The sequence below is a fragment of the Gobio gobio genome (genome assembly GCF_949357685.1).
Source record: "Gobio gobio genome assembly, chromosome: 3".
Taxonomy (NCBI): Eukaryota; Metazoa; Chordata; class Actinopteri; order Cypriniformes; family Gobionidae; genus Gobio; species Gobio gobio.
In genome coordinates this window covers 14,945,464-14,959,205 of record NC_137099.1, presented here as the reverse complement: position 1 = coordinate 14,959,205, position 13,742 = coordinate 14,945,464, and the positions used below count along the sequence as shown (strand labels likewise).

Here is a 13,742-nt window from a genome sequence, read left to right as displayed (position 1 = left end):
ACCATTGCACTGTACTTCACTGTACCACTGCCCAGGGCTACATGGTGGAGTTAACGTCTCATCAGGGCAGCGTGGGCCGGGTTTTGAAAGCAGGAAGTGTGTTGTTGTCTGGAGGGCAGCTGACTGATGATGAAGAGAGGGAGGTGCGGGAACAGATGAATCTGCTCAACTCTCGCTGGGAACATCTGCGTGTGGCCAGCATGGAGCGACAGAGCAGGTGGTCACATGTTTGCATGATAAGCCTTTATTTAGCCAGAACTATTAACAGAAAGACCATAACCTATGCTATTTACAAAGCCTTATATAACTGAGATGTTGGAACATTTCTAGGCTTCATGAAGTTTTGATGGACCTGCAGCACCAGCAGCTGAAGCAGCTTTCTGATTGGTTGGACATGACCGAAACTCGGATTAAAAGAATGGGAGCACAACCTTTAGGACCTGAACTTGATGACATAAAGCGTCAAATTAATGAGCAAAAAGTATGCCCTAGAATTTTTTGGTGGTTAGTTTTAATAATAATAAAAAAACAAGTAAAGACATAATGGTCGCTACTGTCCCTATAGCTCTTACAGGAAGATCTGGAGATGGAGCAAGTGAGAGTGAACTCTCTGACTCATATGGTGGTGGTAGTAGATGAGAACAGTGGTGATGGTGCCACCGCAGCCTTGGAGGAAAAACTGCAGGTAAAAGATCTCAGGGTCAATATTCTATCAAACTATCAAAAACCAAACATTTTCTCTAACTGTAACTACAGCCCTGAAGTCTGACTGGTTGATTGGACTAAATAACTGCGGTATAATGTTTTGTTTACTTTGATCAGTCTTCCATAACACCCCTATGTTACTTACACAGGTCCTCGGGGAACGCTGGGCAGCGATCTGCAAATGGACTGAAGAGCGTTGGATCCTCCTTCAAAAGATCCTGCTGTGCTGGCAGCATTTCTCTGAGGAGCAGGTACTGAATCCTTCCAGACAGTGCTGGAAAAGCTTTTACAAAGCATTTAGCAGCTCTGAAAACACCTTTTGAATCCTGCGTGTTAAATGACTATAATGAGAGCACGTCTGGGGAAACATAAAGGTTTTGAAGACCTATTTTCTCAAGAGAATCGGCACGATAACATCACCAGTGCTCAAAAGAAACAGGAAAAGCAGCAGTGCAGAACACATCTCACGATCTCCCTTTAATCCGCTGTCGTTGTTTTATAGCTGCAGTTTGATTCTTGGCTGACTCAAAAGGAGGAGTTAGTTCAGTCCATCCAAAGCAGTGGCACAAATGACCCAAATGAAGTAGCCGCCAACCTCAGGAAGCTCGCTGTAAGTGGCCACACAAAATCCAAACTCACTGAAACATTACATTCAACACTATGATTATATCCATCAGGATTGATTGTTACCTTATTGAATATGCTGCATGACATGCAAAACATCACATTACAAAAGTAAAATTGGTTACGAATGCTGTTTAATGGGTTTGAAATCAGGCCTTTTTAATAATGCAACACAATTTCCATCTAGCATTAAATGGCTGACCTCCTTTAGATTGTTAGTTACGTTTTTTAAGGTTCCGACTTTAAAACCGTAATTCATTTCGTAGCTTAAAAATTGCTGTCTGAATTCCATTCCTCAGATTTTAAAAGCAGACCTGGAGTTGAAGAGGCAGACCATGGACAAGCTTTGCTCCCTCGTTCAAGATCTGCTGACCAACATTAAGAGCAAAGAGGCCGCTGGGAAACTAGAGGCGAAGCTGGAGAGGTTTGCTCAGCGTTGGGACAAATTGGTACAGTCGCTTCAGCTCACCAGCACCAAGGTGGTTATGCTAATGCCATTCCATTTAGTGTGTCTCATCTTTTCCGCAATACTGTTCCATCTATTTCTATTTCACACGAAAATTGAAATGGCTTCCTGCATTGCCCTGCCATCACTAAGAATAAATAAACCGCTCTCTCACTGTATCTCACCCTCTCTCTTTCATGTGCACTCAAGAATCAGACTTCTATACACTTACACATGCATGTCTTATAACTTTTGTCCCTCTTAGTTTTCAACTATTGTCACCACATCCCAGTCAGAGCTCACGCACACAACCATGGCAACTGTCACCAAGGTGACCACGAACCAGAAAAAGATGGTGAAGCATACTAAGGAGGGCATGTCTACCCCTCCACCTCAGAAGAAGCGACAGATTGTCGTTGATTCAGAACTGCGGAAAAGGTGAGCTTGCGTACCTTGGTTTCATCACAGGTCACTAAATGTGAAGTTCCCAACAGAAATAGGAGAGTTAATCACTGATAGTTAAATAGATTCACTATTTCAAGATTGAGAAAATAAGAAGGTAATACATGTGCAGTTTATGCTTAAAAACACCATGACAAGCGCACTTTTACCCTGTGTGGTTGGATTTCCTATTCTGTAACAACATTGAGGTGGAACATATAGAAGGGGTTGTCCATTTTTTTAAATAGCCAATAAAGATTTAATAACATCACAAATATGAGGATGATTTGCTAATTGCTAAGTGCCAGTAAGAATTAGGGGGTGGGAGGGACATTTGAGTATTCGATTGGACATAAAAAAAAATAAGTGCAGTATGAGTCATCAATTTATGCTTTTTTTGTGTGTGGGTGTGAATTTTAAATGTGTATATATCGGCTTAAGTTAATTTAGTCAACTTTTAGCAGTGCAGTTCAGGGGCACTCAAAGTTTTTGGGGTCAGGGACCCCTTAAAGGGTAGAACATTTTCCGGGGCAAATTATTTCGGAGACCCCCTGGCTATTGGTCATGGACCCCCAGGGGTTTCCACACCCCACTTTGAGAACCGCTGCACTAGTTAGTAGATAGGTGTGTCAAAGCTAATACACAACAAATATAAGGCACAAAACAAAACAAAAAAATTCAAATTTGGAGATCATTATCATTTCAAAATAACAAACATTTATCTATCCATCCGCTTGTCCCATGTTGGGTCATGGAATAAACATATGGATATTTTGAAATTTTGACCTAATGTAATACTTTTAGTAATAATTATTTAATTTTATAGGGCTAGATTTAAGGTTAAAGAATGGCTAGTAGTCAAACTTATAAACAAATCATTGTCATAAAACCATGTGGTTTTTTTTAAGTGTGAATTGCACATGCAATCTATTGATCTCTCGTTATGATCATTTTGTTCATGGACCCCCAGGGGTTTGCACACCCCACTTTGAGAACCGCTGCACTAGAGTAGTATATAGGTGTGGCAAAGCTAATACACAACAAAGAAGTTTTCACATTTTGGAGAAGTTTTCAAAATCTGGAGAAGTTCAATTCAAAATAATAAACATTTATCAATCCATCCGCTTGTCCGACGTAGGGTCGTGGAATAAACATGGATATTTTGACATTTTGATCTAATGAAATACTTTTGGTAATAATTATATTTAATTTTATAGGACTAGATTTAAGGTTAAAGAATGGCTGATAGTCAAACTTTAAACCTTTTAAACTCTGTATGATCATTTTGTAATAAAATGGAGCCATTTGTACACATTTCCTAAATGAAGCATGTCTAATTATTGACTGTTCATCTTGGTGTGTTCTATCACCACTTTTTCGCATGACACAGAAACTTAAATTGAAATGTCACTTTCAAGTGTATTTATCTAAATAAGATCATAAAAAAATAGATTCTCTCAAAACATATCTCATGAAAATAAACAGTTTTTTTATTCTTTAATTCTCAAAGGAATTAAGGTTGCAGTGAAGGCAAGTTCTTCTAAATAAGCACTTTTAAAGCCTTTATGAGTTCAACTGCCCTTGTGAGTTTAGAAATGATGCTGAAACACAAAGCCTGCAGTGAGAGGAAAAATGCTAATCAATGCTAATCAATGCCAACAACATTCAAATGACTAACAAACGAACAAGAATAACTCATTTGTTTTGCTGTTCTCTCATCGATTTCCCTGCAGATTTGATGTGGACTTCACTGAAATTCACAGTTTTATGACTCGGTCAGAGGCTGTTTTGCAAAATCCAGAGTTCTCGGTTTCCCGTAAGGAGGGCAGTGTGGCAGACCTCTATGAGAAAGTGCTGGTGGGTAACATTAACATGTAACATGTTTCATACAACAAACTAATGTGTGCTGAAAAGATATTAGACTGCAACATTAGAATTGTTTTGAACCTCAATTTTTTTCCTCTGAAAATAATAATAATATAATATAATATAATTAAATATAACTATTAAAATCTATAATATTATAAGTACATTTAAATTATAACCTCAAATCAGAAAAAGTTGGGACAGTATGGAAAACGCAAATAAAAAAAAAGAAGTGATTTCTAAGTTTACTTTGACTTGTATTTCATTGCAGACAATATGAACACAAAATATTTCGTGTTTTGTCTGGTCAACTTCATGTCATTTGTAAATATGCATCCTTTCCTGTCATTCAGACCTGCAACACATTTCAAAAAAAGTTGGGACAGGAGCAATTTAGGGCTAGTAATGAGGTAAAATGGTTAAATAATGATGTGATTTGAAACAGGTGATGTCAACAGGTGATTGTAATTATGATTTGGTACAAAAGCAGCATCCAAGAAAGGTCTAATCCTTTAGGAGCAAAGATGGGCCGAGGATCGCCAGTTTGCCAACAAATACGTGAGAAAATTATTGAAATGTTTAAAAACAATTTTCCTTAAAGAAAGATAGGAAGATATTTGGATATTTCACATTCAACAGTGCATAACACAATTAAAAGATTCAAGGAATCTGGAGGAATTTCAGTGCGTAAAGGACAAGGGCGCAAGCCTAAGCTGAACAACCGTGATCTCCGATCCCTCAGGCGGCACTGCATCAAGAATCGTCATTCATCTATAAGCGATATCACCACATGGGCTCAGGACTACTTTGGCAAACCTTTGTCAAGTACCACAATACGTAGTTACATCCACAAATGCCAGTTAAAACTGTACTCTGCCAAAAGGAAGCCCTTTTGTCCAGAAGCGCCGTCTACTTCTCTGGGCTCGGAGGCATCTGGGATGGACCATCACACAGTGGAAACGTGTACTGTGGTCAGATTAATCAGTATTTGAGGTATTTTTTGGGAGGAATGGACGCCGTGTGCTCCGGACCAAAGAAGAAAAGGATCATCCAGACTGTTATCAGCAACAAGTCCAAAAGCCAGGGTCTGTCATGGTATGGGGTAGTGTCAGTGCCCTTGGCAAAGGTAACTTGCACTTCTGTGAAGGCACCATTAATGCTGAAAAGTACATAGAGATTTTGGAGCATAATATGCTGCCTTCAAGAAGACATCTTTTCCAGGGACGTCCATGCATATTTCAACAAGACAATGCAAAACCACATTCTGCACACATTACAAAGTCCTGGCTGCGGAGGAAGAGGGTACGGGTACTTGACTGGCCTGCCTGCAGTCCCGACCTGTCTCCAATAGAGAATTTGTGGCGCATTTTGAAGCGCAAAATGCGTCAATGAAGACCCCGTACTGTTGCCCACCTTAAGACTTGTTTGCAGGAAGAATGGGACAAAATTTCACCTGAAACACTTCATCACTTGGTGTCTTCAGTCCCTAAACGTCTTTTAAGTGTTGTGAAAAGGAATGGCAACATTACAAAGTGGTAAATGCTTTACTGTCCCAACTTTTTTTTAAATGTGTTGCAGGTCTGAATGACAGGAAAGGGTGCATATTTACAAATTACATGAAGTTGACCAGACAAAACATGAAATATTTTGTGTTCATATTGTCTGCAATGAAATGCAAGTCAAAGTAAATTTAGAAATCACTTCTTTTTTTTTTTTTTGCCGTTTTCCATACTGTCCCAACTTTTTCTGATTTGCGGTTGTATGTAAATACTTGTGTAAAAATTATGTAAATCAATACTTATGTGTTGAATTGGTGTTTACTGTGTGATTCTTTCAACATTTTAAGGCAATCGACAGGGAAAAACCAGAAAAGTTCAGGAAGTTGCAAGAAGCCACTCGTTCAGCCCAGGCTTTGGTGGATCAACTCACTAGCGGTAAAAGGGATTATTTTCATATGCATATTAATTTCAGAATTGATTAATATGATTTTTGCCCCTTGATTTTCAATCAGTCTTGTATAATTCAAAAAATGCCCTTTTTTTCCTTTTAAAAAAAATCACAAATGTCTCCCATCTTATTTGGAAAGCAATAATCTGCATTTTGCTGCTAATTAAAGTAACAAAATCCTGCATAATGTCAGCTTTATTAATAATAGATAGCGATGTACATCGATGAGACATTTCTTAGCTGTTTTGAAAGTCTTAAGCCTTTGGAAGCTTAATTGCCTCAGCAAATGCTGTTTCAATATGCATGAGTCTCATTTGTCCTAATGGATCTTTCTCTACAGATGGTCAGAATTCCGAGGACATCGAGCAAGCGGCTCAGCAGTTGCGTGCCCGATGGGTTGATTTCTGCGCTCTCCTAGCCGAAAGGCTGGCATGGTTGGCTTACCAGACCAAAGTCCTGGCTTTCTACAATCTCTTCCAGCAACTTGAGCAGGCTGTGGCGACCGCTGAGAACTGGCTGAAGGTCCAATCGCCGCCCGCGTGCGAGCCAGAGCCTCTGAGGATTCAGCTTGAGCGTTGCAGGGTAACCACCAGTGTCTGTCCTCGTGCATGGGGTCTAGTTCCTCTGTAGATTTGTCTTTCAATGTGTGTCTGTTCTGTGTCCATATACAGGGCACAGTCTGTCTTTTCCTGTGTCTGGCCAGGTAATGCCCTTTACCCACTGCATGTGTTCATCTGATCTCATGCAAAAAAAAAAAAGAAAAAGCCTGCAATGATGCATTCATGCAGGACATTTTATCACGTTTTATCAAGACGAATAACCTTCAGTTTTTTTTTCTTGATCTTTTGAGATAAATTAAAAGAGCTTGATTTACTTGTCAAACATGCTATAACTTTCAAAACTTCCCCCACAATCCTATCTGCATGTCCTTCCAAATATTCCCAACATTAGAAACAAGCAGATGTTTGTTTTTTACTTCATTTTAACCAAGGTCCCTGAACTGTTTTTGGTACAAGAAACATAACATTATCCACCTTATTCCAATGCCCCATTATGCTTTGCCCGAATTATGGGTGTAACTTTCGTTAAGCTGTAAACAATCAGTGAAAGGCTCGCTCCATAAATAAAAAATGTTTTTTTAAACTGGGTAAAATGAGATGACATTATTCTACTCACCCTTCAACCATCAAACATCAAAAGGACATTTAAAAGTGTAAAAGCATCAACAAGGTACTTCCAGCAGATCATGAATGACCCTAAAAGCGCGATTCTTTCCACAGCAATAACGGATCGGTTAAATATCACTGTAGTAATCTGTGTTAAGTTGCCCATATCAAATATGTTCATTAACTTCAGCATTGCGTGATACTATTTCAAAGTGATTTCCGTCCTTTTTTTGACAGATTATAAATTGTATTTACCTGTGAAAAAAAACCTGGAAAAAAACGTGAGTATTTGAGGAGAAAAGGGAGAGATTATCCATGCATTCCAGTGAATTATTAATGGACTATATCGTAAATTAAATCGGGAGAACAGACCACAAATGTGCATATGTTGTCCTTTTTCATACTATTAAACCGAAATGCAAAGGGAAAAAAAGAAAGCAGCGACTGAAAAGAGCTCTTGCCATAGGTAATCTTGTAAGAGTTACGTTATTCTCATGATGTCTGAAAATAAAACAGCTCATTGAGAAACTGACGGTTACGCTTTATTTGTAGGGCAACCTTATGATTTGAAATGATTTGTTTCAGTCTTTTTGAATGGAAGTTCCCCAAACCGTAAGTGCCACCCATAATCCAAAACGCAGTAGGCTCGTCAGGAATAAGGTGGATAGGTGGGGAAAAAATATATGATATGAAAAAAAAAAGTTATTCTTCTCCAATCTTCTGTTTTGACAAATGTGACCCTGGACCACAAAACCAGTCATAAGGGTCCATTTTTTTAAAAATAGAGATTTATACATCTTCTGAAGTTTGTTAGGACAATATGTGGGCCAGAGATGCATTTTTACAGATTGTGTGGGCAAAATAATCATAATTATGAAGAAGAAATATGCACAACTATTTGAAAATCTGGAATCATAAGGTGCAAAGAAATCTAAATATTGATAAATCGCCTTTAAAGTTGTCCAAATGAAGTCCTTAGCAATGCATATTACTACTAATAATAACATTTTTAATGTATTGACAATAGGGAAATTTACAAAATATCTTCATGGAACATGATATATTTTTTTATTACTTAATATTCTAATAATTTTTGGCATAAAAGAAAAATCAATAATTTTGACCCATACAATGTATTGTTGGCTATACAAATATACCTGTGCGACTTATGACTGGTTTTGTGGTCCAGTGTCACAAATAATTATGTCACGCAAACAGTTTTTTTATATATGGATTTTGTTTAAAGGGGCCTACTTTTAATAACTTATATATTTTTATATATTTATTTTTAAGGGCATGAGAAGTTAAACACTTAGTTATGGGTTCTGAGTTTTGCTGACAGATTCAATATATTTGCCACTCTTGTTTTTCCATTAAATTGTGACTGGTCCACTAAACAATTCTGTCATTTATGTCAAAAGATCAAGGAAAATCAATTTCTATCAACAATCAATTTGTGAAATTACCATTTTAAAAAGGAATCTGGCTGACCTGGCTGGTGAATTTTTACTGCAGTTAGATGTGATGCAATTTAGCTGTGATTATGGTACTTATAGGGTGATTTAATTGAAAAAAGGAGTGCATTTCCACTGTCTGATGGCTGTGGACTAATTTCAGTGGGGTAGACGTGGCCTGTTAGATTAATGAATATGATATAACAGGCTGAGAGACAAGTTGTGTGATTAAAAAAGTTTGAGTGATCAAAGCTCTGCAGGTTTAAAGTCTCTCTTTGTTCATCTGGTCTTACCTCTTTTATCCATGAGTATATCTGTACCTGACAGCTTTCTATATGAACATCTTTCTTGCTTCTCTCTCTTTACCAGATCTAGTTTCTGTAATGTGTCTTTCAGAAGAGACATGTCTCCCGAAAGACCTTGAGTCTCTGTGATGATTTGATCATTTGATGTGATTAACCCATTCGTTATCTTACTATTCCCCAGCCCAGGTTTACTCATTTAATATTTCACACACACACACACACACACACACACACACACACACACACACACACACACACACACACACACACACACACACACACACACACACACACACACACACACACACACACACACACACACACACACACACACACACACACACACACACACACACACACACACACACACACACACAGGTCTGGTTTGCTATCTTTGTGGGGACTCTCCATAGATGTAATGGTTTTTATACTGTACAAACTGTATATTCTCTCCCCTAACACCAACCCTATCCCTAAACCTACACACAGACACACACACAGGGTTTCAATATATGTCCATGTATCTGGAAAAAAAATAAGGCACTAGACAGCAATAATGTGGTTTGTATAAGTTATAACGTTGTTATTTTTATTAGATCAAAACAGTTATTTTTTTATTAGAACTATTTTATTGGCAATTGGGATTTCCAAACAACATATCATAAATAAGCTATATGTACACTTTATTAAAGGAAAGAAGGTGCAAAGAAAGAGTTGTGAAGAGAAAACTCAAAGCTAAAGATGAGATTTTATGAAGTTTTTATTGAATTGGTGAAGTCTGTAAAAACATTTGCCTCACAACAAAACCAATATTTTCTGCATTTAAATCAGCTTAGACACTTTGAAGTTATGAGTAAAGTTATAAGTTCTAAATATTCATGTTTATTCCCACTTCAGGTGACGAGATCGGAAGGCAAAAAGATGGGGCCGTTTTCCTACCAGTATTTGTGCTATTATGTGACTTTGTTTAAAATGTTACAAGACCAGTGCTCTATTTCGTTTCACAGGATGAGATCGCTCGCCTCTCCGCTCTACAACCACAAGTGGACAAGCTGCATGAACAACTTCAGGAGCTGCGGCAAAAAGAAGAGACGCCTGTTCTCTTTGATGCTGACATCTCTGCTTTCCAAGAGCACTACCACCAAGTCCTCGAGGACCTGAGGGCCAGGGAAAGACAGCTTGTTCTGGGTGAGGGATGTCTTGTGCTATGCTATTTGGGTTAACGTTGAGGGAGTTTAAAAGTGGATCACTCACATACTGTACTATGACAGCACTTGTACGTAGCATTCAGACTGCAGTGTGGTGTGGTTTGATCATGTTAGCTTCTGAGCTGGCAGCATTTTCATAAATCTTTCAAAATCAACGAGTGTCTCTAGCCTATTATGCTACACAAGCTTCTGAAAGTTTCATGGTCTTGTTCTAATTTTTACATACTCTCCGGCTGAAAGGTAAGTTGTGTCTAATGAGTTTCTACACAATCCAGAAAGATTCTTAAAACTTAATACAAGACACCAGCATGTATCCACCATATTTAATGTTTTGTGTGCTGACTGTGGGCAAAATAATCAGAATTATGCAGAATGGTAAAATTTTAATAACAGAGCAGGGAGTTAATAGTAGCTGAAAAAGTATAATCAAATTATAAAAAGGGGCTATATGTAAGAATTGTCTTTTTTTTATTGCCATTGTGTAAACAGCTTGTAACGAAACGTAAAAAACGAGACCTTCCCTGACTTCCTAGGTTGTCTATGAAAGCCTGTAGAATGATTTTTATATGAAGGACATTTTTGGCAGGAAAATTAAAAAGATGCAATGTTTTACGCTCCCTCCCGAGAACCTTTCTTCCATTCAATGACACATGAAATGAATGCTTATACAATATTCAGGAGAATGCCGAAGGATCTATTCTGTTCTGGACTGGGTAAACCCAGCCCGATCTGCCACCGATTTGATTTCGCCCTGTAGCTCTGGCTGGAAACCTGTAAATTTTTTTATCCTGCTTCTGTTACAAATTTGCGGGGACGAATCACAAATCGGCTTATCCACCTGGCGTGCTATTGGCGGGTTTAACACAATGACCGATAGAGAAGCGATGGATCGTTGGTCTGATTGGTTGAAGGACTATCCAATTGCGTACAGAGTAGGGCTGGGCGATATATCGCATGACATTGTTAGGCGCATCTCGTCAGTAAAGCCGGTTCCTTGATTAGTAGTAAATCGCCATCACCTGCTTTCAGATAGAGCTGCATTTACTACACAGAGCCGTAGTTCACTGACAAGCTGAGCCATATCGCATTAATTATCACGGACGTATCGCCTGCGATAGTTAATGCGATATGGCTCAGCTTGTCAGTGAACTACGGCTCTGTGTTGTAAATGCCGCTCTATCTGAAAGCAGGTGATGGCGATTTACTACTAATCAAGGAACCGGCTTTACTGACGAGATGCGCCTAACAATGTCATGCGATATATCGCCCAGCCCTAGTACAGAGTCATTTGAACTGTGCCCGTTGATCACGCCTCTTGTGGTCTGATTGGTTGAAGGACTATCCAATTGCGTACAGAGTGATTTGAACTATGCTTGTTGATCACGCCTCTTGTGGTCTGATTGGTTGAAGGACTATCCAATTTCGTACAGAGTGATTTGAACTATGCTTGTTGATCACGCCTCTTGTGGTCTGATTGGTTGAAGGACTATCCAATTGCGTACAGAGTCATTTGAACGATGCCCGTTGATCACGCCTCTTGTGCAGTAAAAATACAGAGCAGACTCCCCAGACCAATGTTCAATCTTAAAAGATTGAGCTTGGTCTGGTGATAGCCAGACACATTCTGTATTGTAATGTTAATGTGTCATCCAAAAAAAGGGATTTATTTAAACTACAGTCTCACATAGTCAGATATAGACTGTAGTCTCAAATATACTTTATAATCAAGCCATCATAACAGTATGCAATAATTTTAATGACCTCATCTGTCTACATGTTGCTGGTGAATTGCAGAGCTAGTGCAGACATATCCATCCACATGATCAGATGCTTTCTTAACTGCTGTTTTCTCACCGCTATCTTTTTTGTTGTGTTTATTTTTATATTGAGAGAAAAGCGTGCAGCACATATTTACAAACTCATCTAAACATCTCTTTCGACAGCGTGGACAGCGTCAGGATTTTCGTTAATAGTATATCGCTCGCTGAAAAGGTATTTCTAGCTTTTTTACTTCTAAGCGAAGAACAACAGAAAAAACTTGGCCGAGAGTATATCAGGACCTTGAATCACATTCAGTCTCTTGTATGTTTGCATGAATGCGAGCACTGAATTATGCATATAGCCCCTTTAGTAGTAAATTATTTGTGAAAAACAAACTTGCAAGCAATGAGGCATTTGTTGATCTTTGCAAATGATAGACATTTGAGTTCTGTTGAAAACTGCAGGACTTTGCTGGCAGATATTGTGTAGGTGATTGTTCTTGTGATTCAGACTTGTTTTGTCTTGTTTTCTCTTTCAGTCCAGTCTAGTCTTCCACCAGCACGTTATAAGGATGTGATGGCAGCGCTGCTGGCCTGGCTGCAGCAGTGTGAGAATAAACTAGCCATCCCGTCCACAGCTGTGACCGAGTACCCTGTCATGGAGCAGAGGCTCAAAGATATCAAGGTTTGATCGATAATTTGAGTGTTTGAGATTTTCACATAGTGATTGAAGTGCAAAAATAATCATTGTTTTCAAACAGATTTCTTGAACATTCTCCCCATCTGACATATACCACCATAAAAATTTTTGGGGACAGTTATAATTTTTTTAAAAAGATTAATACTTTTATGCAGCACAAACTCATTACATTTATCAAAACTGACAGTGAAGACATTTATAATGCTACAAAAGATTTATATTTCAAATAAATGCTATTTAAAGAATCCTGAAAAGAATCCTGTTGTTTTCAACATTCCTAATATGACATTTTTCTTGAGCTCCAAATTAGCATATTAGAATTACAGGGAGTGCAGAATTATTAGGCACGTTGATTTTCTGATCATATTTTTTTTCCAGGCACATTTGACCAATTCCAAACCACAGTAATCCTAATAACTACTATTGATTTAGTATTTAATAATGTATAAGTGATATATAATTGTTCATGAAGGCTGGAAATGAAAATCACCTTATATTCAGGTGTGCAGAATTATTAGGCATGTTTTCTTTTACAGATAAATTGAGCCAAAAAAGAGATTTAACTCAGACTGAAAAGTCAAAAAGTATTAAATGCCCATGAGAAGGATGCAATACTAATGCAATACTAGACATTGCAGTTAAGGCATGACCATTGGACAGTGAAATGCTCATTGGGTCAGCAGGGTCAGACAAAAACAGGTGGTGAAGAGAAGACACCTGTTAACCGCAAAAGAATTAAGGTGAAGAATTAAGGGTGAAACCATCAGGAACCCTTTAGTCTCCAGCGCCACCATTTTCCAAAGCTGCAACCTACCTGGAGTCTCCAGAAGTGCAAGGTGTCAGGATCTCAGAGACTTCAGTTAGGTAAAGAATCCTAAAAAATGACCCCCACTAAATAAGAATCACAAGCTGAAGTGTTGTAAAATACATGAAGAAGGTTTTTTTATAGGCTTTATGGACAGATAGGTTGAGAGTGACTCTTGAAGGACCAGCACCACATCCTCTAGTACCACTGTTTGAAGAATTCATCTTCCAGAATCTGGCAGTACGTTTTGGGAGTTCATTTTTAGTCCATCTCTGCAAAACGGACTTCAGGATGGACTAAAATGAACTCCCAAAAC

The 13,742-nt window shown here is 38.3% G+C and overlaps 1 protein-coding gene across 1 annotated transcript in view; it reads left to right on the top strand.

Moving 5' to 3' along the window:
- The window catches only part of dmd (dystrophin), a 156,900-nt gene that overhangs the window by 35,787 nt on the left and 107,371 nt on the right, over positions 1-13,742 (top strand). The window contains exons 11-22 of the mRNA XM_079813126.1: positions 36-217; positions 331-481; positions 566-685; positions 855-956; positions 1,208-1,315; positions 1,629-1,808; positions 2,040-2,212; positions 3,949-4,072; positions 5,928-6,015; positions 6,369-6,610; positions 9,961-10,141; positions 12,461-12,606. Of these exons, the coding sequence (XP_079669252.1) occupies positions 36-217; positions 331-481; positions 566-685; positions 855-956; positions 1,208-1,315; positions 1,629-1,808; positions 2,040-2,212; positions 3,949-4,072; positions 5,928-6,015; positions 6,369-6,610; positions 9,961-10,141; positions 12,461-12,606 (1,797 nt within the window). The remainder of the gene's footprint in view (positions 1-35; positions 218-330; positions 482-565; positions 686-854; positions 957-1,207; positions 1,316-1,628; positions 1,809-2,039; positions 2,213-3,948; positions 4,073-5,927; positions 6,016-6,368; positions 6,611-9,960; positions 10,142-12,460; positions 12,607-13,742) is intronic.